Source organism: Pezoporus occidentalis, unplaced genomic scaffold, assembly GCF_034315485.1.
Source record: "Pezoporus occidentalis ecotype Australia unplaced genomic scaffold, CSIRO_AGI_Poc_V1 ctg37, whole genome shotgun sequence".
Lineage (NCBI taxonomy): Eukaryota > Metazoa > Chordata > Aves > Psittaciformes > Psittacidae > Pezoporus > Pezoporus occidentalis.
The window spans coordinates 4,632,457-4,654,897 of NW_026915691.1; the positions used below are offsets into that span (position 1 = coordinate 4,632,457).

The 22,441-nt window shown below is 41.7% G+C and overlaps 1 protein-coding gene across 2 annotated transcripts in view; it reads right to left on the bottom strand.

The window, feature by feature from the left end:
• Positions 1-355: 355 nt before the first annotated feature.
• The window catches only part of PPIL2 (peptidylprolyl isomerase like 2), a 70,636-nt gene continuing 48,550 nt past the window's right edge, over positions 356-22,441 (bottom strand). For both annotated transcript variants that reach the window (XM_062631452.1, XM_062631453.1), the window contains 6 exons: positions 15,543-15,660; positions 12,838-12,894; positions 4,198-4,270; positions 3,978-4,040; positions 3,371-3,510; positions 356-1,767 (listed from right to left, as the gene is read on the bottom strand). In XM_062631452.1, coding sequence (XP_062487436.1) covers positions 1,674-1,767; positions 3,371-3,510; positions 3,978-4,040; positions 4,198-4,270; positions 12,838-12,894; positions 15,543-15,660 — 545 coding nt within the window. In that variant the 3' untranslated portion in view covers positions 356-1,673. The remainder of the gene's footprint in view (positions 1,768-3,370; positions 3,511-3,977; positions 4,041-4,197; positions 4,271-12,837; positions 12,895-15,542; positions 15,661-22,441) is intronic.

Here is a 22,441-nt window from a genome sequence, read left to right on the forward strand (position 1 = left end):
AAGGATCAATAACAATTTACGAGGAAAAGGCCAGCCCAGGATAAGCAAGAGGTTTCAATAAGACACAAGAAACTCAAGCTTGAGGAAAGTACCACCATATCCCTGTTCCAGGAATCAAACACATGTTATTTCAAACTTACACGCTGCAAAAATCTTACAAAACAACTCCCCCTATTATTCTTTCAAATTAGTTTGAACTTCCTATGATTTAACAAAGATGTAATCATATCCGCAAAGATCCCAGAGCTCCTCATGAGCATCTTAAAAAGTAGGAATGAATCACTTCCTTGTACGACAACCAGCTCTGCAATGCCATGATCTTGGAAATGACAGCTGAACAGTCAAAGGCAAGCACTCAAAAGAAAATAAAAGCATTTAATGCAAAACATCTTACCAAAAGTTTTTACAGCAATTTCATATAAATGGAGTCTTCTCCTAAAACAGGAATCCACCGGTAGAAATGTCTTGTTACAAAGGTGATTACAAAACTATCTCCTCAGCCACACAGAGAGGTAGGGAGGGTATTTCTGTCAGCTGAAAACACCTAAGATGAACTGAAAAGTAACATTCAGGGTCTAGCCTGCCACATCTAAGTGATAGTTACACACATAAGTTTTTGGATTAAAACTCACAGGCTGATATATCTCTACCCCATAAGGCCTTTATTAAGCTTCCTAGTAATTTGTGGGTATGCAATGGAAATATCTGCCTGCCAGCTGTTTTATATGGTTTTCCCTAATGCTGGGAAGACTGATGTCAGGGCAGACTATGGTGTGTGCTCCCCTGAAAGGAGTAGGCTCCAGGGATGGTTGAAAAAACATAAAACAGTAAAGAAAATGTTTCTATTCCTGCTCAGTTTCTCCAGGCTGTAGTTTCTGGGACCCAAGTGCAGATTTGAACTGCGCATCCTGGCCCCTCTGGCAGCACAGCGGCTCAGGGAAGGCCAGCTACTGGGTGAAACAAGTGGTGCAGCTACCCCAGGCTCCCCACCTAGATTTGCTGCTTCCCAGGCTGTCAGAATCTTCAACGGGTACAGACAGAGCTCATTTTGGAGTGAGCGAGGCCCTGTGCAGACTGACAGCAGTCAGCCCAGCCAGGATCCTGGCAGCCCTGCCAAGAGCAAGAGGCAAAACTGGTCCTGGTTAAGAACTAGCAAAAGGCAGCTGGAAGGGAAGGGCAGGAAAGGCTGGAGCCCTCTCCTCCCCTCTGCAGAGCATTATAGCAGCACAGGCACTTCCCCAGCACATTAATTCATCCCTTCCTTTGGCACACTTGGCTCGTCTGGAAATGATTACCTGTAAAAGGAGTTCTTTCACCAACGTAGCTGTTCACTGAAGTAGTGTCCTGTGAGGCTGGGCTCTGCCTGGTCTGCTGCCAGCCAGGCAGAGAAAGGCTCCAGCTAATCCCCTGCAGAGCTGGGCTGCCTGCTCCCCGCTTAGCAAAACAACAACAAAAAGGCCTTCGAGGAAGATGCAGTGGGGGGAATGCCGCTCCCTAGAAAACAAAGCCACATTAACCAGCCTTAACAAAGCAACAGTTTTCTTCCCCAGTGGAAGTGCAGCCTGGTGCCTTCCCTCCCCAGGACAGACTGTCTTTCGGGCTCTTTGGGGACATGTGGGAAGCCGCCTTTTCTTTTTCTGCTGTGCTGCTCCAGTGCTAGGCTCCCCACGCTGCTACCAGGAGCTGAAGTCCCCGAAGCCTGTGCTCTTCTTCTCTTTCTTCACAGCTGTGCTGGTTGAGGGGCCATCATCTTCCATGCTGCGCTTCCTGGAGCCAAAATGAAAACAACTTTCAGGGACTATTTAGTGTTCAGTGGGACTGGGGCAGCTGGATGCCTCTGCTCTCCCAGCATCAGCTATACTGGAGCCAGCTCACCCCTTATCAATCAGAGAGGAGTGAAAGACCCATGGGGATGGTTTGGGTCAGGCTTAGAACACCTCCAGGAACGTGTTCAAAACCCAAGTTCTCCAGGCCAGAGCTGAAGATTTAACAGCTGTACTTTTTTAGCACAACGAAAATGTGAGCCACAAGTTCTCACCCCACCTTCTCACCTGCATTTATGGCAGCAGAAGGATTTATGGGGAATTAGGTGTAAAGCAGCTGGACAAGCTTTTCAGACCCTTTCCTGTTTCTTGAGCACAGCTTCTTGCAGTTGCTGCTGCTATCCCCAGCCTGTCTCAAGCAGAGTCTGCAAACCCATGGAAACACTATGGAGCCAGCTCACATACTGTGGTTTTATTGTCAGGTATCAGTGGCCAACAGGGAGAACCAAAAACCCTGAACCTGCCAAAGGGCTGCTATGGACCAGGCTCTCAAGACAGGCTGCAATGAGTGAAGGACTAGGAATGAAAACTCCTTTCTATAGAACTTGGTCCTTTCCACATGGCTGCAAACTCTGCTCTGTAAATACAGTGCAGAATAGCAGCAGTTTTAAGCTGAACATTTGAAGGAAAAAGCAGGATTTTGTAACTGAAACATTTTACTGACCCACATGGGCTAACATATTTTTGTTCTCACAGTCATGCAAATGCCTGTAGATCACAGAAGCACACATAAGCTGATTAAATAGTTGTCCAGGTCTGTGTATGCATACATGCACACCTTCATGCAGCAGATAGACAACAGCATGTTCCAAATGCTTTTAGAGAAGTCTGCTAAAAACAAGTGGAAGGCATTCATTTTAATTGTTCCAAAACTCATGCTAAGGTGCTGCTCAGGCAGATTATGCATTTTCCTTAGGAAAGCAAGTGATGCTGCCAATCCCAAAGGGTGTACAAAGGGTGTCTGGGAGAGGATGCTTTAGGACAAGCCAGTACAACCAGCCAGGTACCCTGGAGCTACCTGCCAGATGTCCTGTGCTCCCACAGCAAGCCTGGGAACCTGCTCCCCTTTCCGACCACTTCAGTTGTGCTGGTACAACTGTTTGTGCAGCTGAACAGGGAACCAGATCAGCAGGCTGATAGAGGTTTAAGGCAACTACTTTGTGCAGGGAAGGAGCTGCTAAAAGAGAAACATCTGTGGGACCGTGGCCTTCATGAATAACTGCAGAAGAGGAAGAGAGTAAAAGATGGTGTAGGAAGTGACACACTGCAGTTCCTCAAGGACTTCTGAATTGTGGAAATATATCTACAGTTCTGAAGTCAACAAATGCTGTTAAAGACCAACCTGGTCACATTCAAGTGCTAAAATTAACTTGTAATCTTGAAGAGGGTCAGCAGGGAACTCTTGAATGCTAGGACTGCATGAAAGTGTCTTTGCAAAGCCTGCTGATACAAACCAAATATCTAAGCAATGGCACTGGACAAGGTCAGTATCCAGCAGGAAGGGCAATTAAAACACTCAACAAAGATTAGATGGGCAGGGCACTCACGCTGCAGCCATGTTAATGTATTTTCCAATCCCCTGCCGGTAAGTTTTAGGAGTCTGGACCTCTTTCTTTGGTGGGACCACTTCAGCTTTTGCTTTGGCTGCTGCTTCTTCTAGCTGCACCTTCTCTCTTTCAGCAGCAACCTGTGGGAAACAAAGAGTTCAATCTGTTGAATAAGCTAGTCCAGCATAAGGAGAAAATGCCTACAATTCTTTGAAGCTTTAAAGCACTCTAAACCAGCAATCAGCACCACTATGATTACAAGGCAGGCTTTGGAGACAGACTTCAAGGGCTACTACAAAAAGGCTGTCTGCAGCCATTATAACAAGACTCCTCTCTTCTCACCTGCAGCTACCAATAGCTAGTGGGGACATTTGGAAAGGAAACCACTGGAAGCATGATGGACTGAGAGCTGTGCCACTTCCTCTCCACTGAAAGAGTGGCAATAATCTGGCACACAAGACAATGCTGAATGGCAGCTGTTTAATCTTAGCTTGCAATCATATGGGCTAGGGGGCTGCACATGTTCAAAGAAAAGGCATTTAGTTACAAAGTTCTCTAAAGAAGAGCTTTGTCCTTTCCAGAAAACAAACTAACCGACTATCCTCACCTGGGCATCTGCTTCTTCATATGGATCAACAAAAACGGTTGTTGTCTGAATTCGTATTTCCTCCTGGGAGCAGAAGAGGAGCAATTCAGTCTGCTGATTAAGTTACACCATCTCCCCCAAGTCTGATTTTCAGGGAAGGACCAGTGGGGTGAACTGCACTGCCACACAAGGCCATATATGTTTGCTCCCTCCTGCACAGCCCCCGGCGCTTCACATGTACCTTGGGACGGTCTGTTTTGGGGTCACTTTCCACGTTCTCCATAGCAGTCAGAGTCTCAAAGCCACCAACCACCCTGAAAGGGGAAGAACATAGTTTCCAGCTGTCACAACACACTCAAAATACATCTAATACATCCACTACCCGAGCAGATTTGTCCAAAAACCTGGTAGCCACATAGAGGACAAGTGACCACACGTGGCCATCTTTGCAAGACATATACCCGTTTCAAAATGGGTTCATTTGCTAATACTACATCCATAGATCTGTTACTCCCATGAGCTTTGAAAAACAAACCAACAGACTCGCTCAAGAAAGCAAATGTTTTCATTAACTTCTGAGTTTTACTTTTTAGCTTTCTTTTGTTTTTGAATTGTGTATCAGACTGAAGAATGTCACTAGCAGGAAAGGGAACTGTAACTGCCACTACTGGGGAGCAGTGACAGAGCTGGCTGTAAGAACACCACTACCAGAGAAAGCACAGGACTGCTCTAAAGCACACCATGACCATGAGTTCATGAGGGCTCTGGGAAGGCAGCAGCACATCAAGTCACAGCCACAGGATAACATCGGGACTTTTCTCAGTGCAGTTTTTGTTTAGGAGGACACTAGATCCTTGGCCTCAAGTCAACATATGAAATACTTGCTTGGAAATGTTTAAGAAAGGCTGAAGAGTTTCTGGCCTGTTTAATGTTCATTTTTTAAAAAGTGTGGAACAATGGGGAAGTTCCAGAAAAGGATATTTGGAGAGGATAAATGCAGTGACCCAGATTATTAAAAGCCTGTCATCTATCCCAGCAAAATAATGGAATAGCAGAGACAGGACATGATTAAGAAAGAAAGGAAATAAGTAATGGCAATCAACAAGGTTCTATGGAAAACAGTCTGTCAAACAACCTTCTATCTTTGTGGTTAACAGGGATAACAGTGTCCATGGAACAGACTGCTGGAAGGCGGCGGATACGTTGACTGATAAGAAGTTAACCCAGCACACATTAAACAAACAAATGTGCTGACAGGTGTCAAAATCTAATTCTGGATAGGAACCACTGAGTCAGTATGTTTCCAGAGGGGTCCTGCTGGGATCAGATCCTGGTCCCAGGGTATTTAACACTTTTATCTACATCATCATCCACAATTAAATTTGAAAACAGCTATACTTAGAAGAGCAGTAAATAAAGACAAAGACAGGCCGTTGATGCCGAGCAATCCAGGTCCCTTAGAAAAGCAGTCTGTAGCTGGACAACATCTGTTTTAATAGAGCCAAGCCACATGGCCAGAAACCAAAAATACAGCCCATATTAACGGCTGTAGGACAATGAGAAGCAGCCATAATTCTCAAAACCTGCTCCTGGAGCCAGAGGAGTTTGGGACCAGGAGTTAGCATCAAGGGCAGGAGCCACCATTTTAAGGAGCACATAGCTAGACCCTAATGCATTTTGGTGATCCTCAAAACCTTCAGTCATTATGCTAATTAAACCTTATTGGGAATACTTTGCAACTTGTACATTTTAAAAGGCTGTGACAGACACGGTATTCACAGGTTATCAGTAAATGACCTAAATAGTCTATTTTGACATGATTATAAAGGGCTAAGGGGGAAGAAGACAGAGGTGTCAGGCCTGCAGAGTGTGTCATTCTCTTTTCTTCTTAGCTTCTTGTCTCTCAAATGGAAAATTACTTTCTTTTATACCCCTGCATTCTATAACATTTTGCAGAGAGTATCTCTATGCAAATTACACTGTCAGCAGAGTGAGCTCTCAATATAGGTTTATGGTTTCAGACTCTGCTGCAATACCAATAAAACCCCAAAATTAATTTAAATGCAAACCACCAGCTCAGAGAGCTCTGGCCAGAGGAACTGGAAATAACTTAGTATTCACTTCTGTCTTGGGAGCACTTGGAAGCTTTGTCAAGGATCAGGCCCAGCTGAAGCTGATGTTTCATCAGTAAAAATAAAACCCCAAAAGGACAAGATCTGATTGCAAACATCACCTGTCCAGTAAAAGCTGAACTACACGCTGAGCACGGCACTCATGGCTAGATGAAAAAAGACCAGGAATATCCCAACTTAAGGTCTCAAGCTGTAAAGGATTTTGCAAGCTGTCCTCTGATTTATCTAAGTAGAGATACAAGGTATCTGCAAGCTCTTGAAACATTACATGTTGTTATTGTCCAACCTCATGATGTTACATTGCAGCACTAAAATCAGTTTGATGAGATATAATGTGTCTAAGCCCATGCACTGGCATCTGTTACAGCAATTGCTCCTCACACAATGAGGAAACCAACATGCTGGAGTAGTTTTGGGGATTCTTTGCCTGTCCTACAACACATTCTGGTAATCTGGCCAAGAAAAGGTAATGGTCATCTGGCCAAGAAAAAAGCCCAGACAAGTTATATGAAGAAAAGACCATCAGGTCAGTACATTAAAGCATCTAAAAAACCTTCTAACAAGAGTGGCACTACTTAATATTACTGTAATATTCACTAACTTTGAGCAAAAAGAGATAAAATATGTCCTATGAATAAACAGGAGTCTCGGCATAAAGAACTCTGTACATCATTTTCATTGAAACAAAATGCAAACTCCAGAAATTTAGGCTAATATATATTCCTTTACATGCTTCACATGTGCTAAATGCATTACCCAGACAGCAATAGTTCACACGGCGTTAGCCTTTCTCACACAACATCACTTGTGCTAAGTTGGGAGTGTAGTGGGAAAGAGAAGAGAGAAGGGCAGAAACAAGCTTAACCTTTTTCCCACTGTTTCTTGGCTCTGTTCCTTTCATAAGGTGCCACACATGCTTTGTCCTAAATTGACTAAGCGAGGTTTAAACAGATGTTCAGATGATCGCCAACAAAGATGATACCTTAAAGACACCATTTACATTAGAACAAGTGAAACCGAGGGTTTGTTGTGTGCTTCCAATAGATGCTGAACAGAGAAATGATGATCTCAACTATATATTTAGCTCAGCATCCCTGAGACAGTTGGTTGTATTTTTAGAGGAGCTTGACAAATGTTGCATTACATTTAAGCATGGACGACAAGGTAACATTTAGGCTTTTTCTGTTAGCAGGGTAATGAAACAAAAATGTGCCCTTACTTGTGCAATTCTGCTCTTAAAAACTGAGCAAAGTTAGCACTGGAAACCTTTGCATTTCAAATTTAGAGACGTTATTTAAAATCTTACTTCCTGTTAAGACTCCTTTATGCAAACAGTAACCCTGCTTCATAACCACTGCCAATGTCTTCGCATGAAGTGTAAGTGATATAAGTCTGGCTGTACATTAGTTACTGCTGCTCCCAAAGAAAACTGCAGCTCCCTTGCAGTCTTGCAGACATTCACAAATGGACTTCCTATTTCTGATAGTTTTGTTTAGAAGAATTATAGGAATTAAGCCTTATGCAATGCTGGGGATGGCAGCGGTCCAAGATGATAGAGTTTCCTGGTCAGAAGATGATACAAGAACAATGTCTGGATTTTTTATTTTTGAAAAAGGCTTTAAACTAGAAACGGAAGCCATAAAGAAACATTGTTGTTTTGTAAACACATTCTGTCCTCAAGGTTATTTTTATAAAAAGGAGTGCATACATTTATATACACACACAGAGGGAACAATATAGGCATGTCCAAACATGTACACTCAGGACAAAATGTACACACCTCATCTGAAAAGGATCGAGCAATCTGAACTTGTAACAAGGATGCAGCCAAAACATCTCAATCTCTCATAAGGGCTTAATCTAGCAGGGGAGACACAGCAATGATGGGCACTGAAAAAATAAAACAACTTGGAGAAAAGCATTTTGAAGCTAGACTCAACAGATGAACGGATGAACAGTAAGGACTTCTCTGTGTTGGCACAGGTTCCTCTTCAGAGATCACACAACTGCTCTGGAAACAATGGCAGCCCTGGTGCACCTCCAACCACCCGGTCCTCCTGTGCTACAGGACACCACAGCCAAGGCTTCCACAGGGAGCCCTGGTTTATTTTCCCACCTTGCTCTTCGCTCTTCTCTGGTGTCTGGGGAGAAGACTCTGCAGTGCAAAATTAGGTCAGGCTCCCTGCACTGATTCAACAACAGAATCTGCCTTTCTGCTGTCACACAATTTCTCCGTTCTTCAGATGAGTTGCAGAAGAGCAACAGGAACATGAATTTCCCCGCTTAGAAGCCACTGGGGTTCATGGATTCAAATCATACAGTGAACGATACAAGTGGAAACAGATACTGTGCATTATTTAACTGTACCTGGGTATCTGAATAATGTCTGGTACTTGTTTTATATAGCTGATTACTTTAGAGGACAAGAGTTACTCTCATTGCACTGTAGAAAGCAATAACATGTTAAGGAATACTTAATACAGAGTGATAATTATCCAGTGAAAGAAAACTCTTCCACAGAAGCATCTGGCAAGGGCAGGAGGGAAGACAAGACAAAACTGAGCTTGATATCAGCTACTGAACAAGTGCCTCCAATGTGACCAGGTCCGTGGTTTCCCAAACTACCTTGCTCATTATTTCCAGGAACAAGAGAATTGAAGAATGAGCGGCAGAAACCTCAAGAGATGCTTAAAAGTTATCTGTGTCAGCAGATACATGCAGCCATGTACAAAGGAGAAAACTGTCCTCCATATACTCATCTCCTGTATCAGATGCCACATCCTTTTCTCAGTTCTTGACAAACACAAGTGATTCTCTAATAAACAGAACTGCTGCACAGATAATTTCCAGCTTTGCTACTTTTCTCTCCACTTCCTCTATTGCCTTTCTTTTTATCACATCACATACTTGCAATCTGCCCTCACTTTCAAGCCCACCATGCTCTGCTTGTCCTAAATCTCACCCAAAATTGAGACAGCATTTCTCTCTTCCTGTTGATCAGCATAGCTCAATTACCTTCCACTATTATTTTAAACATACACTTTTTCATGTGTCCCTTTAGCTCTGGAACAGGCTCTCCCAAAACATCCACAAAGCCGTTAATTTATTTTTCCTGGGGCTTTCTTTTTCTGTGGTTCTTCTGAAGTGCAAACTGTCAGTGAAAAGCAGGCTGAAAGGAGTCACTGTTGCAACTTTCCTCCATCTATATGCAGTCTATTTTGCACTTCCACATGCTCTGGGGCAGAGATTATGTTTCTATTTCTGCTTACAAAGGGCAAATGTACCAGGTCTCTCATCCAAGGAGCTGTGGATGAGAACATTGGAGTAACAGAAAATATAATTACAACATGGATGAGATGTGCTTGCATCTAAATCTCATACAGCACACCAGACTGGAATGTGAGCTGATCCTGGTGTTTGGGCTGTAACATCCCCATGCAGCTCACACAACAGTTGAACTCCCAGTTATAACATGGGTAAGAAGGAGAGCCCACGCACACAGCCCACGACAGCAGCAGTCCCCTGCAAATGCTTCTCATCCACTCTGTGCAGAGCAAATGTATGTTGGTAGGTTTACATCATTTGAGTTTCTAAATTAAACCTTCTACCAGCAAGCTAGAAGCCAAGAAAAGCCACCAGTTAGTTTTCACATTAATTACAGCATTCTCTAAGTTAGGAGAAATGGTAATTAGGAGAAATGGTAAATACTAATTTAATCTAGGCAGCTCTGCTGGAGCAGGAAGTCTGTGCTGCCTGCAACACACCTCCAAGGGAACGCGTTCTTCTCTCATTGCCTTTGGTTTTGCTCTCCATATATGCCAAATTACCTCTTTTATTTTCAGTAGCATCTGTCCTCATTACTGCCATGGTGGGCAGCGCCATCATGACAAGATGCCTTCCCTGTCCTCCAGTCTCTTCTCCCGAGACTTGAAAATTCCAGTTCATCAAGCCAGACACGTGCCACTTTTCACAGTCCCACTGCCTGCAGCTGGTGTGTTTTCCAAACATGCTTAACAGCCAAACATCCAACATTAATAGCTGCTGCTATGCAAAAATTGTGTTGCAAACCAGTGGGGACATGAATAAGATGCAGCTCCAGAGAAGGAACTTTTCAATGTGCCATCCCACACAGGACAAAAAAAAAGAAAGGGGTGGGGAATGGCTGCTCTTTCACTCTTTTTTGTTCTCTAAAGCACAGAAAGCCTGCTGAAAAGTTCTACACAAATTACAAACAGGTCAAAATCTGCTCTCAAAGATATGGATGCGACACTCACTAACATGAACCAGAACTCCACAGAAATAGCTGAGGGTACAGTTGAGACCGGAGTATTTAGGTTTTTATAGTAAGTGAAATAAGTAATCCTCAAATCTATATATGAAACTCACAACAGGCCAGTAAGCATTCAATTGAGACAATCCAATTTAACATTCATGGAAATAAAGAACTAAGATTTCATGGGTTCATTGTATTCTTAAGCCTAGATATTATTCCTAGATACGCTTCCCAGGTATTATTGTGCTATACAGTCTAAGATCAGATACAGTCACCAAATCCTGGAAACACCCAGGATCTAAAATAGCAAACTAGAGCTGGAGTTCCACTACAGATACAATCTCTGTAATCTTTTAGCTTTTATGGCTTTTAAAAACAAACACATGTAAAAAGAGCTGAAGGATTCTGATGACAGGATACAGATCTTAAGAGCTGCACACAGCAGCCTTTTATATTAAATTTGTAGGCAAATTCACTTATTCAAATGTTCAATTTTTAGATTAATATAGTGACTGGAATGCATCTAGCCCAGCATCTTCATTTTTTACATTATTTGAATTTACATGCAAGAGAATCCAGAGTAAAATTCACCTAGGCTGTGTTCATACAAAGATGTCACTTAGTGTTCATGCAGGAAGCCAAATATGATTCTACATCAACATTTTTATGAAGATTTTCCTTTGTATTTCAGCGACGAATATTTGCAGCGCTGAGAAAGCAGCACCACTTCTTTACTCCAGCAACTAAGTTCAGATTCCTGTAGTAGCAAGGACAATTAAATTAACTGTCCTTTAATTAAAAAGATTAAGACAGTCTTTGCTAAAACTGCATAAATCTCTGCTATATACACGTAACCACATTTACTTGGACTAAAGTAATACCTCTCTAAAGGGCAATGCACATTGTGAAACATCATTTGAGCTCATAAGGTACTTGAGATGTTATGCATGGCTTTTGGGAGCCCACCCCCTGTACCACAGGAAGCTGAGCTCCTCTTATGATAAAACTGGAGCACATTAGGGAATGGAAAGATACTGAAGGACTAACCAGGATGCCTGCTCACTGAAGCCAGGCTGCATCCAGGAATGAAGAACAGTCACATTTTCAGCTGAGCTGTCCTAACCCAAATACTATTTGATGAGGTGGCAAGCTCAGGTTAACAGCATTACCATATGGGATTTAATAGGATTTTTGCAAGGAGGACTCAATTTGTAGCTTAAGTGAAATAGTCTTAGGATACAGGTAATGTAACCCCTCCAAGAGGGGTACTTGCTCTCAGCCTTCGGTACTAGAATTTGCTTTATTTATCTGCTTTCATCAAATGATAGGGAACTTTAAATTTTTCTAGGACAGACCTAAGAAAAGAAAAAGGACTGTATTTCATAGGGTACAATTATTGCAGAATAAGTATTGGAACTAACAGCACTAAAGTAATTGTTTAAAACTAAGCCAGTTTCTGCCTCAAGAACTCTAAGACAGAGAAGATGGATTAAATATATCACTTTCATTGTACAATGCAATTGTATGGCATCCAATCAAAGTAAACAGCACATGTATTTATTTTCAACTGCTGCCTTTCAAACAGGTAAAACTATGAAAAGAATTATGAAATCTTCACTTTAAAAAGATTGTAAAATCCCTGGGAACTACCAATGAAACAGGCTAGTACAATTCTCCTTCCTGCCATTTGCGCGGAGGCATTTGTTAGAACAGCTATGCATGACTTGGTAAATACCATGTACCAGCAGCAGAGGAAGCAAAGAACAAACTGTAACATAAAGCTTTTGTGATCTCCTCTGTAATAAATACCTTGATCTTTATCATGTGAGGGCTTGACTGGAAAAGACTTTTAGAAGAGACTTCTTTTTACAAAGAATGAAGTTCCCTCGCTGTCTTGGCATTGGTAGTATCTTTATATATCTACACACATAAAGCTGTATGCATATACACACACATGCACACAAACATGCAGATTTTATACTGATGATAACTGTCAGGAATAAAAAACCCCAGAAGAACAGAATAAAATAAAAAGGGCCAAAAGACTTAACCTATGTGGAAGCTCTATGTTCTATGGCATGATGAACAGCAGCCCGGTCATGACTAATTTCCTGGTTTATAGCTCATAAGAGGATGAAAGCAGTGTTGAAGAGGTAATCTCTTGTGTCCCAGGAATTAGCATGCACAGATATTAACACGGTTGGTTACAGGATGATGATTACTTTGTTTGTGACTCCCTTGAGGGCCACCCACAGAAGGGAAGTAAGGCAACTTACAGTGATAGAAGGAGGAAAAAAGGCAGTCTAATGACTGGCACTGATGCAATGTTGGCCATCTACTCATGACCAGCAGAACTGGATTGTGAGATATGAGTATGCTTCAGTTCAGTTGCAAGGGTCACTAGATTCTTTTCTTAAGGTTTCAGACATACGTGAGCACGTCTGCTATACTGCTGCTCATAATACCCTTCACTTACCTTCCAAAAACTGTATGTTTCTTGTCCAGATACACACAAGAGCGGAATGTGATGAAGCTGGAAGGAATGAAAGACATAACTGTTAGCATATTATCACATTGACACTCAACAACAGCCAGTAATGCTTAAAAACATGAAAATGTTCTTTTTCATATGCAAAAGCTCTCTGAGACAAGACAAGCCCCTCTCCCCTTCTGACTCCTTGACAGGAGGCCCGCTGGCCAAACATCCTTTGACTCCTCTGTTTTGTGGGTATTGTCTTGGATTCTGGAGTTTTGACTTCTCATTTTTACACCTTACTAACATCTCTAAACAGTACTCCAGGCATGGTGACTTGCACAAGCTCCAAAATTAAGCTGAGCATTTGCCTTCTTGGCCAGACAGGCCCTGGGAAGCTCATGCAGGACAAGGAGACGTGCATCCTGCTTGAGAAGTACATTTCTTGTGCGTGATTGGAAGCTTCTATCCAGTGAATACAGTTGTATAACACAAGAGTCCCTGCCAGTGTAAACTTTTCTCTTTCAGGATATTTACTTTTTGCATTTCTCTTCCATTACATTGGCCTGTCGGTGATCCACTTCTTTGATCACTGCAAATTTGTGTGTGCTTTGGACACAAACACAGCAGAAGAATATTTCCAAGAGTCAAAAATAATGAAAACCTGTGAAACTTGGATTTTTAATAATTTTTAATTCATTGGACTTTTAATTTTGGGGTTTGTATTTTTACACTTAAAATGTGGGAACTAAAATACCCAATCCAAAGCAACTTTGACTCTAAAACTTTCCTCTAAAGCTTAATGCTTCTTTGGAAGACGTGGACTACAAGCATATGAGACAGAGGTTTCCACACTGTGGTCTGCAGACTATGATGGCCCATCTTGGCTGGACATGCAGTGCTGGCTCTCCTCCCTGTCTCCATCTGTTTCACTACATTAGAGACAGCTAAAAATATATAAGCATTCCAAAAGCACTTTTCCATATAAGCAACTGCCTCAGGAAGTTATAGGATTGCAAACAGGAGGGGCTGCAATCTGCCAGAAAATCTATTTAGACATACCTTGCCCTAGGAAAGCTATGCAGAATGCCAACTCCTACGCAGGGCAAACATTACAACTGAGCCTTTTGCATGGGTTCTTTGCACCACTTTATCCCCAGATAGCCAGTACTTAAAGATTATCAAGTGATCCGTTATGTAGTGTTGTAATAAAAAACATCTGAGTGGTAGCAAATATAGAGAGAATGCTTCTCATCCCTCACTACAGTCAATTAAAATTAAGGACAATGGAATTAACATAACTCAGGATGATCCTGGAGGAGAATTCCTGAACATTATTTGAGCACCACCCTACACAGGGGACCTGGCTCACTCTGCACTGCAGTTGCCCATCACCTACTGTGAAAGCTATTCACCCAGTTCCTAAGTGCACACCAGTTGCCAGAAGTGTCTAAACATGGCCTAGGAAGCTTTATAAATATGGGCAGCTGGAGCCTCTCAAGGACTTCACATATAAAGGAATTTCATATTTCTTTGCAAATTTTAGGGAAACATATGATTACATTTACAGGAGCAGATGATGTGACTCAGTATGGCACATCGCTCCTGAACTGTCTCTTTAACTTCTGTTTCTAGAATCCCCCTTTGAAAAAAAAAAGAAGCCTCCACTCTCCCCTAATTTAGCACCTGAGTTCTGGCAATAACATTCAAATCCAAAATAAGCTCTACAGCAACTCAATCCTGCATGCTGCCCAACATTTGCTTAGCCTTAAGTATGTGAGTAAGCCTATTAAAGGCCCTGAGACAAGCACTTGCAGTTAATTAAAGCTAACCACACTACTGCATAGTTTACAAGCCATAATAATTCTTAGCATCATAAAGACCAACACCAAGAACCCCCTCCTTTCCTTCCTCCCTAGCCCCAACACACGGTACTGTACGCGCACATACACCGTCTTTCCTGGGGCTCACAACAAAAGTATAATTTCTTTTGTATTGCAGTACTTAGAGAGCAACCAATAAATATTTGGCTCAAAGTGACACAGAACATTTTCAAAAGACTTCAGGCAAACACCTGTATTAATGTTATGCTTAAAGAAGGTTATGACTTCTTCAGTATCTTGAAATTTCATTTGTTGTTCTTCCTGCTTCATTCATTTCCCCCTCACTATAGTCCTCATTCTGCTTTTGTACATTGAAAAACACTTCATTCTTAATCCCAGATTCTGCACACTGCCATGTCTGGGTTCTACACAGTTCAGCAGTGCAGAACGTTCCCCATTTGTTTAAAATCATGTGAGTAAAAAGAAGCAACATTTCCATAGAGTATATGTTTCATTTCATTAAGCTTTCAGGAAGCTCAGTATGGGGCTAAATTTAAACAGAGTGAAGAGGTGGAATGATCTTACAGGGACAACACTGGGGGGACACTGACAAAAATGAACAAAACCTTCAAATGATAAAATCAGAAAAGACAAATTAATGATGCTGTAATAAACCCACAGGTCTTCCTGCTGTGCTTCTCTTTGCTCTTACATTGGGTACCAGCAGCTCCAGCTACTGTGACTTCAATATGCAGCACTCGACAAAATATTTCACTTGACTGAACTTTAAAGAGTAGCTTGTAAAATGTCATTTGTTTTCTTAACAGAGTAAGACACAATGTCTAGAGGGAAACAATAAAACACAACAAGCAAGTGACTACTTACAACTGTGATTTGTTTGTGTTGGGTCCTGAATTTGCCATACTAAGAACACCACGCCCCGTGTGGGACAAGTTGGGCTTAAATTCATCTTTGAAAGGTTTTCCCCAGTAAGATTCTCCTCCTTAACAAAAAAAATGACAGAAGAAATGTTTGTTCTCATTAGTTTTCCACTACATATTGTAACACGAACAGACATTAAATTTAAGGTTTGTGGTACTTGGAATCCCATGTATGATACATTCTTTCTTCATCCCTATCACTAGGCTAGTATTTGAGCATGCCCTTGAAATCCGATGTTTTTAACTGGCAACACAATTCTGTTCTTCCACACTATCAACTGCAACAGACCTGACTGCTTATCAACAGCATTATGTATTGTGTGCTGAAAAACTGCCAAGTATTTAATTTTTTACTGCTGGCACACTATTGTTTCTCTTTTTTAAGACATTATTTCTTTAAAAAGTGGCTTCCTGAAAGAACACTGAGCAAAGAATTACTAGTTTAACTGCGCTCTGGATATAGCACTGCTTCTGGAAATAAAGTATTACAGAGATTAAATACATTGATAGAATCAACTAAGAATAGGAACTATAAGCCCAAATATAGTTGTGTGAGTGAAGAATGATAATTTACATTCCTCCAAAATAAAAGGTAAAAATGAGATATTTGGACTAGATATATGGATGCTGAAAGCATTTAAAGGCACTGAAGTCAAAAGGATGATAAAACTTTGCACAAGCCATAGACCCAGCCCTCCAAAACTGATTTCTCTTCCATGTCTGCATAGAAAGAGGGTCTGAAAGACCTCTCCTTCTGGCTGTAATTTTTACATTATTTATGACAGACCTGGCATTTTCATTTGCACTTTCCTCTAGGATCATTCTTGATAAGAAAAAAGAAGGGTGAGATGAGTCACATAGTTTTACAGTCTAATCCATAATCTTGTTTGACAAACCATGAAAAAATATTTCACCTTAGGATAGTATTAAAAATAAACCAAACAAAACCATCCAAACAGGCTGCAAGACTGGTCCATCTGCAGAACTGGCTCAAGAATCCTCTACAGTAAGTGTATCACTTGCAAAGCAGAAGGCCAGTAAGGGATCAGTAGCGCTCAACGGTTATTTGCACATGTAATACAGAAAAGCAATCTAGTGATGTGGCTGCAGAGGCAAGCAGCAAATAAACCTGAAGAATAAAGCAGGCTCCTGCTGAAAACCTCATGAGGAAAATCACACAAGTGCATGAAATGAGAGTTTCAGATGGTAAGACAAAGGTGGATGGCTGTATGTGCAAGGGGAACTAAGCAAGTGAGAAATTTTGGAAGAAACCCACCCATTTAAAACCCAATTAATCCTGTTCAAGAGACCTATTAATAGAGTTGAGTGTTGCCTCCTCTGCAATTTGTCAAGAGGCAGCAAAAGGGGACAAGCCCTGCAGGGATTTTCTGTAATCAGGAGTATTGGAGGAGTGATTACTTCAGCAGTCTCTGGCTATTGAATATTTTAAGATCAGCTAAATTACATCAGCTTGATCTCATATGCCAATCTCTTCCAGTAGTGGGTGAAAGGGATATGGTACAGCTGCAGCCAGTTCTACTGTCTTGAAGATGGATCCAAACCTCAGCTATTCTAGCCAAGTGCTCAATCTATTAAAAAAAGTCTTACTAGAAGAAGCCAGTAATTTGCTTTGCTAATGAATCTCCCTGCGTGTTGCTTTTTGCTAAGAGAGCTTACCTGTGCAGTGCTGTAGTTACCTGCCCTATTCAGAAGAACAAAGTTCCTGTATGTTAGTAAATAAACAAACTACACTTGGAATATAGGGAGGCTCCATGCCAACAGGTGCTGCCTGAAACCAGAAACACACCTGCAAAGCCTGCAGACCCAGTGCCCACCAACAGCACCATGCCCTGTGCACTGTTTCTCTTTCCCTCTTTGCCTTTTACAGTTTTCACCTTCTCACTCCCTGCCCACACCACCACGCTGCTGCAGGGCCATTGCTTCAGGGCCTGCATTTCAGCCGGGGCTCTGCACCTGAGTAACCAACTGCACTTGGACTTCCCTTGGAGAAAAACCATATTTTTGCTCCAAAGGATCTCTTGAAGGAGCTCCCTAATCATTTGTAAAGCAGATGCACTTGCTCTAAGTTCTAACCTACAGCAGTTTTTGCTGTCTGAAATTTTCAGATGATAAGCAAGCATGAACACAGCCCATTGAGATGGTACAAGGCAGCAAGTGGCCAAACCCTTGAGTCCGTTACACCCTTCATATGTTTCCAGCTGATGCTGGAATTACAGTGATTGTCAAGCTGCTGAAGGAGAGTAGAATCAGCCCTGAAGCCTTCACTGCTCAGAAAAAATAATTCAAAAGGAAAGAGAAAAACTGTGAATGACAGAAAGAATCTCCCTTTCTGGCACAATAAGCAACCAGACCCAAGAGCTTGCAGACAGGAGGAATGAGCCATGATCTTTAAGTTTTGGAATATTTCTTTTTGTATGATTTCATTTCACTGCAGGTCAGAATTAATGTCATAACTTTGGTTCATTCCAGTTCTCTGGAAATAAGTGCTAGTATTTTAGAAGATAGTTACAGCATGAAATCCAGCCCCTGCTTCCCCCTCTGCCTGCCATACAGCTGTTTCCAAGGCTAATTCTGTCTGCCTGGGAGCTGCAGCACGAACAGGGAATGGCCTGTGCAGCATTTGCCTGAAAGGGCAGACGTCCTATAAAGGACATAGCTGAAGTGTCTGTGGAGGCCTGGCAGCACGGACTGGCAAGGGGCAGTGGTGATGCTGCAGTCAGCAGGACAGGAACAGATTGGGGTTTCTTCTCTTTTTTGAAACAAAAAAAAACCAACACTGTATTAAGCATTCTCATTAAATGGAAAATAGCCTGAAGATGCTGTTTGTCAAACTCCTGCTAACCTCTGGAATTGTTCCAGGCTGTATCTGCTTGAAGTAGGGCCAGACAGAGCAAGCCAGAAGATGGTGTGTTAAATGTATGTATTTTTTTAATTATTGAAACCCAGATTCACTTTCTCTCTGAAGATTAAGTACAAATCCCTCATTAGTCTACTGCCATGGCAGCACTGCGCCTAATGCTCAGCCAGGGGGGTCTGGAACAGGGATTTTAGATTCTTACTTTTTACTCTCAACTGAGCTCAATGTAAACTTGGGAAAATAACTCTCTAATCATTATGTGGCATTTTGAAGTATCCAGCAGATTTTACTGTGTTTATTCTCAACATGGTTGGGAGGTGTGGCTGTGCCATCTTCCTCATTTTCTGAAAGCAGAACGGATGCAGACAGGCAGAGGAGGTGGGACCGTCACACTGTCTAGCTCTAGCCCTCTCATGTTACACTCCTGGCATATGCCATAAAGAGAGGATGCTCCTCCTTATATTCCCCAAATCCTCCTCAGAGAGCACACAAATACTGCTGACTATATATGGAGTCATGATGATGTAAAAACCTCACCCCGACACTGAAGTACTAGCCTACAAGAACAGCCCATGGAAAACTCTGGGTGTTAGATTCACAGCGGGCAGCACTGCCTGTCACTTCACCTTCCTCTCAGCTTACTCCCTGATAAGATTATCTTCTGTCAAAGAGCAGCTGTGTGCCTACTGGACTTGCAAATGTTTCTGAGATCCTATTACAAAAAGCACCAGAAAAAAATTCTGGGGACTTCTGTGCTAAAAATCAGAGGAGTTCACATGGCAGCAGACATGCCACTGGCTGAGCTGGTGCTGGGACTGGGAAATGGAGCAGTATTTACAACCCTGCACATGGGGTTCTCCTGTTGGTACAAGGCTGGAAACTTGGGACTGGCCAAGGAAATATACTGGCCTTCTAGCAGCATTTAACCTGCACAATGTCAAAGCCTTCAAGAGCCAGAAAGAGTTTTTGCACAGTTCTGTAAAATAAAAACCACATGCTAACCCGGATACCCAGGACTGAAAGCTGAAGGCAGCTGGGAGCCACTTCCCCACATTTTTAATAACAGAGAAAAGTTCTCTTAAGTTAAAGAGATGTTTACCTAATTGTTACACAGAGATGAAACCAAACAGACCACACAGCTCATAGGAAAAATTAAGACTGCATTCATCATTTCCACGGCTATCCAGAGTAGCAAGACACATTTAGGTTGTAACTGAAGCACTGCTAGTTATTCAGTCTTGTATCTGCATCCTGTGCTGATAGTGGAAAGGTGAATACATCTAAACTGACATCTGAAGCAATAAGAACATTAGTGACGACAGAGAAAACCTGCACATTTTCAAATTGTCCTTTGAACTGAACCCTCTTACTCTTTGCTAGCCTTTGTTCTTACTAAAGGCATTTTTTTTTCCAGAAAGAAAATTTTTTGGGTAAAATTACAGAAATTGTACAACTTTCTTGCAAGAGCTGAGAGATGCACCTAAAGCTTCAGAAATGTAGCATTCCAAAAGCCAGGTGTGGGCTGGGAATCATCATTCATGACAGTTGTGATTTTAAATAAATCCTTTCTTTTTCTGGCATAGAAATTGCTAAGCAGTGGTAAAGAAGTGGGAGGGCTCTGATTCACAAAAATGATGGCTTACTTTCTGTAATTTTCTTCTTGTCATTTGGAACAACGAGGTACATAATAACATCTGACACTTCTTCAGAGCTTTCCAAGTAGGATTCTTGAATCATTTTGCAAATATGAAAGCCTTAGCTCAGCCAGTAACTGTTTCTCTCCTTTCAGATAAGAGGACACAGTACTTTTAACCCCACTTATCAGAGACTGGATTTTCAGGGGGGCCGCAATCTAAAAGGAGTATATTGCTAAATAAAAAGGTCTTGCCCTTGTCCTTTTGCTGAGCTTCAGTTATGCAAGAAAAAGGGCTCTAAAACTGGTTACATTTTAGGAACTTGCCTTGTTAGGAAATCTTATTGCAGAACTGACCAAGTTTGTTCACAGTCCTTTGCTACTGACAGTTCAGAGGAGCTCTGCTTGTTGCCAGCTACTACTGGTATTTTATCTTGGACTTTTACAGCTATTATATGCTTCTTTTATGCCCTCCTGGATTCATAAATGGACAGAGGCACACACACAGGCTGGTTCATGAGACCTTCCATCAGGTTGTGAGTAAGAGTAGCTGAAAAATGGGCTGTGCTGCTTTGAAACTGTAATACAAAAGGGTTAGGATATTAAACCTATTTTTCCTACATGCAAATTTTCTTCTGTTATTTGAAATACTGAAATACAGAGCAGCTGCTCCACTTGCACTAGCATGAGTTAGATGGAATTACTCACAGTGTTCAACCACTTAGTTGTTATGAACAGCAGGAAAAGAGATACATCACAAATCTAAAATTCATTTTCAAATAATTAATCATTACAAAGGATGACCATGACTCAGCTTATTGCTCTGAATACTGCCTCTATGGGTGGTTATTTTGTTAGAAAAGAAATAAGCTGCTGCAGCAATATAAAATTTCTCCCAGTAGACCTATGAAACACTAAGTTGAAGTCTGTAGAAAATTAGTTTGGTCCTCTAAATCAGTGTCCACATTACAGGAGTATATAACTTACTGCTTTGGCAACACAGGTCTGCCAGCTAAGCTAAGCTAAGCTAAACTAAACTAAGCTAAGCAAAGGCAGAACTCTATTTCTCACTCTATTCCCCGTGTGGCATCTTGACTTCTAGATGCCATAATGTTAATTTCCACCCTCCTCCTGCTGAGTACCAGCAATCGATTGTCCTTCACAGGTCTTCTGGGTCACAGTTACTTTTACGACAATCTAAGAGACTCAAAAAGGACACACCAGGGTGCTGAATAACAAATAGAAGTAAGTATCAGTGCTGCTTTCAGATAGGACTGTTCAGTCGGAGCAGCCATGGAAGGGGGCAGGCAGTGACAGCCCACGTGGCATCTTACATCTGTGCATGGTTTCCAAAACACAAGCACTCTTAATCTAGGTGAGCCCAGAGAACAGTTGCAGTCTATGTATGTGTGACATGTAACCATACGTCAGGTTGCACTCAATGCGCCCAAATCCACCCAGAAGCTGAACAGTCCTGGGCTTAGTTAGCAATGGAGTGCGTGATCATCAAAGCATTTGGGTGTTGTAACCATAAACCCTGCGCTGTTGATGAACAGGGATGAATGTCAGATGACAGAAACCAAATGGTGGGAAGATTCTTAAGCAAGTCAGTTCTAGTTCCTGAGCTGATGAAGAGTAATTAAATAAATAAAGCAAATCAAAGATGTATTTGAAGGCTCAACACACCTTCCACATACCAGTTTGGAAAAGGTGTTTTTCAGTTTTAAACAAAGAAACATCCCAAGCCTCTTACCTAGAAGATTTCAGTTAAAGTAGAAGGTTCTATGGGGAAGAGAAAACAAAGGATGTTCTTTTTTTCTGTTAGAGCCTTTTGTGAAAAAGGCTCTAACAGAAACAATTCTGGCAGTTTAAAATACTGATGTTTAATAAGTAACCTCCAAGCAGTCTTCCCTATTGCCAACGGAATTATCTGGAAAGAAAACCCTGTTCTACTCTCATTCGCTTCTCTGGTATTAATGAAGTCCAGTTATTTACTCCCCAAGTAAACCTCTAAAGACCATTAAATGTTATGGACTTTTTAGCTTTCAAAGATGCATCTTTTTTTTTTACCGTTAAGAAGCAGTAAGTGAAAGAAATACAGAAATTCCTTGCAGTTGCCAAATGAAATAAAAAAGGGAACTTATACTGCAAGTAACACACAAGACCCAGGTATAAAAAAGTACAAAGCACTGAATCCAAGTGCTTTACTCCAAAGCTTTCCCAAATGCACACCTGTGATCACATTAATAATGCACAAACCAGTAAATGACATTTTTACACCATGGGAATCTAGGAGAGCATCACTGCATTTGCCATGCTCTTAAACTGCTGC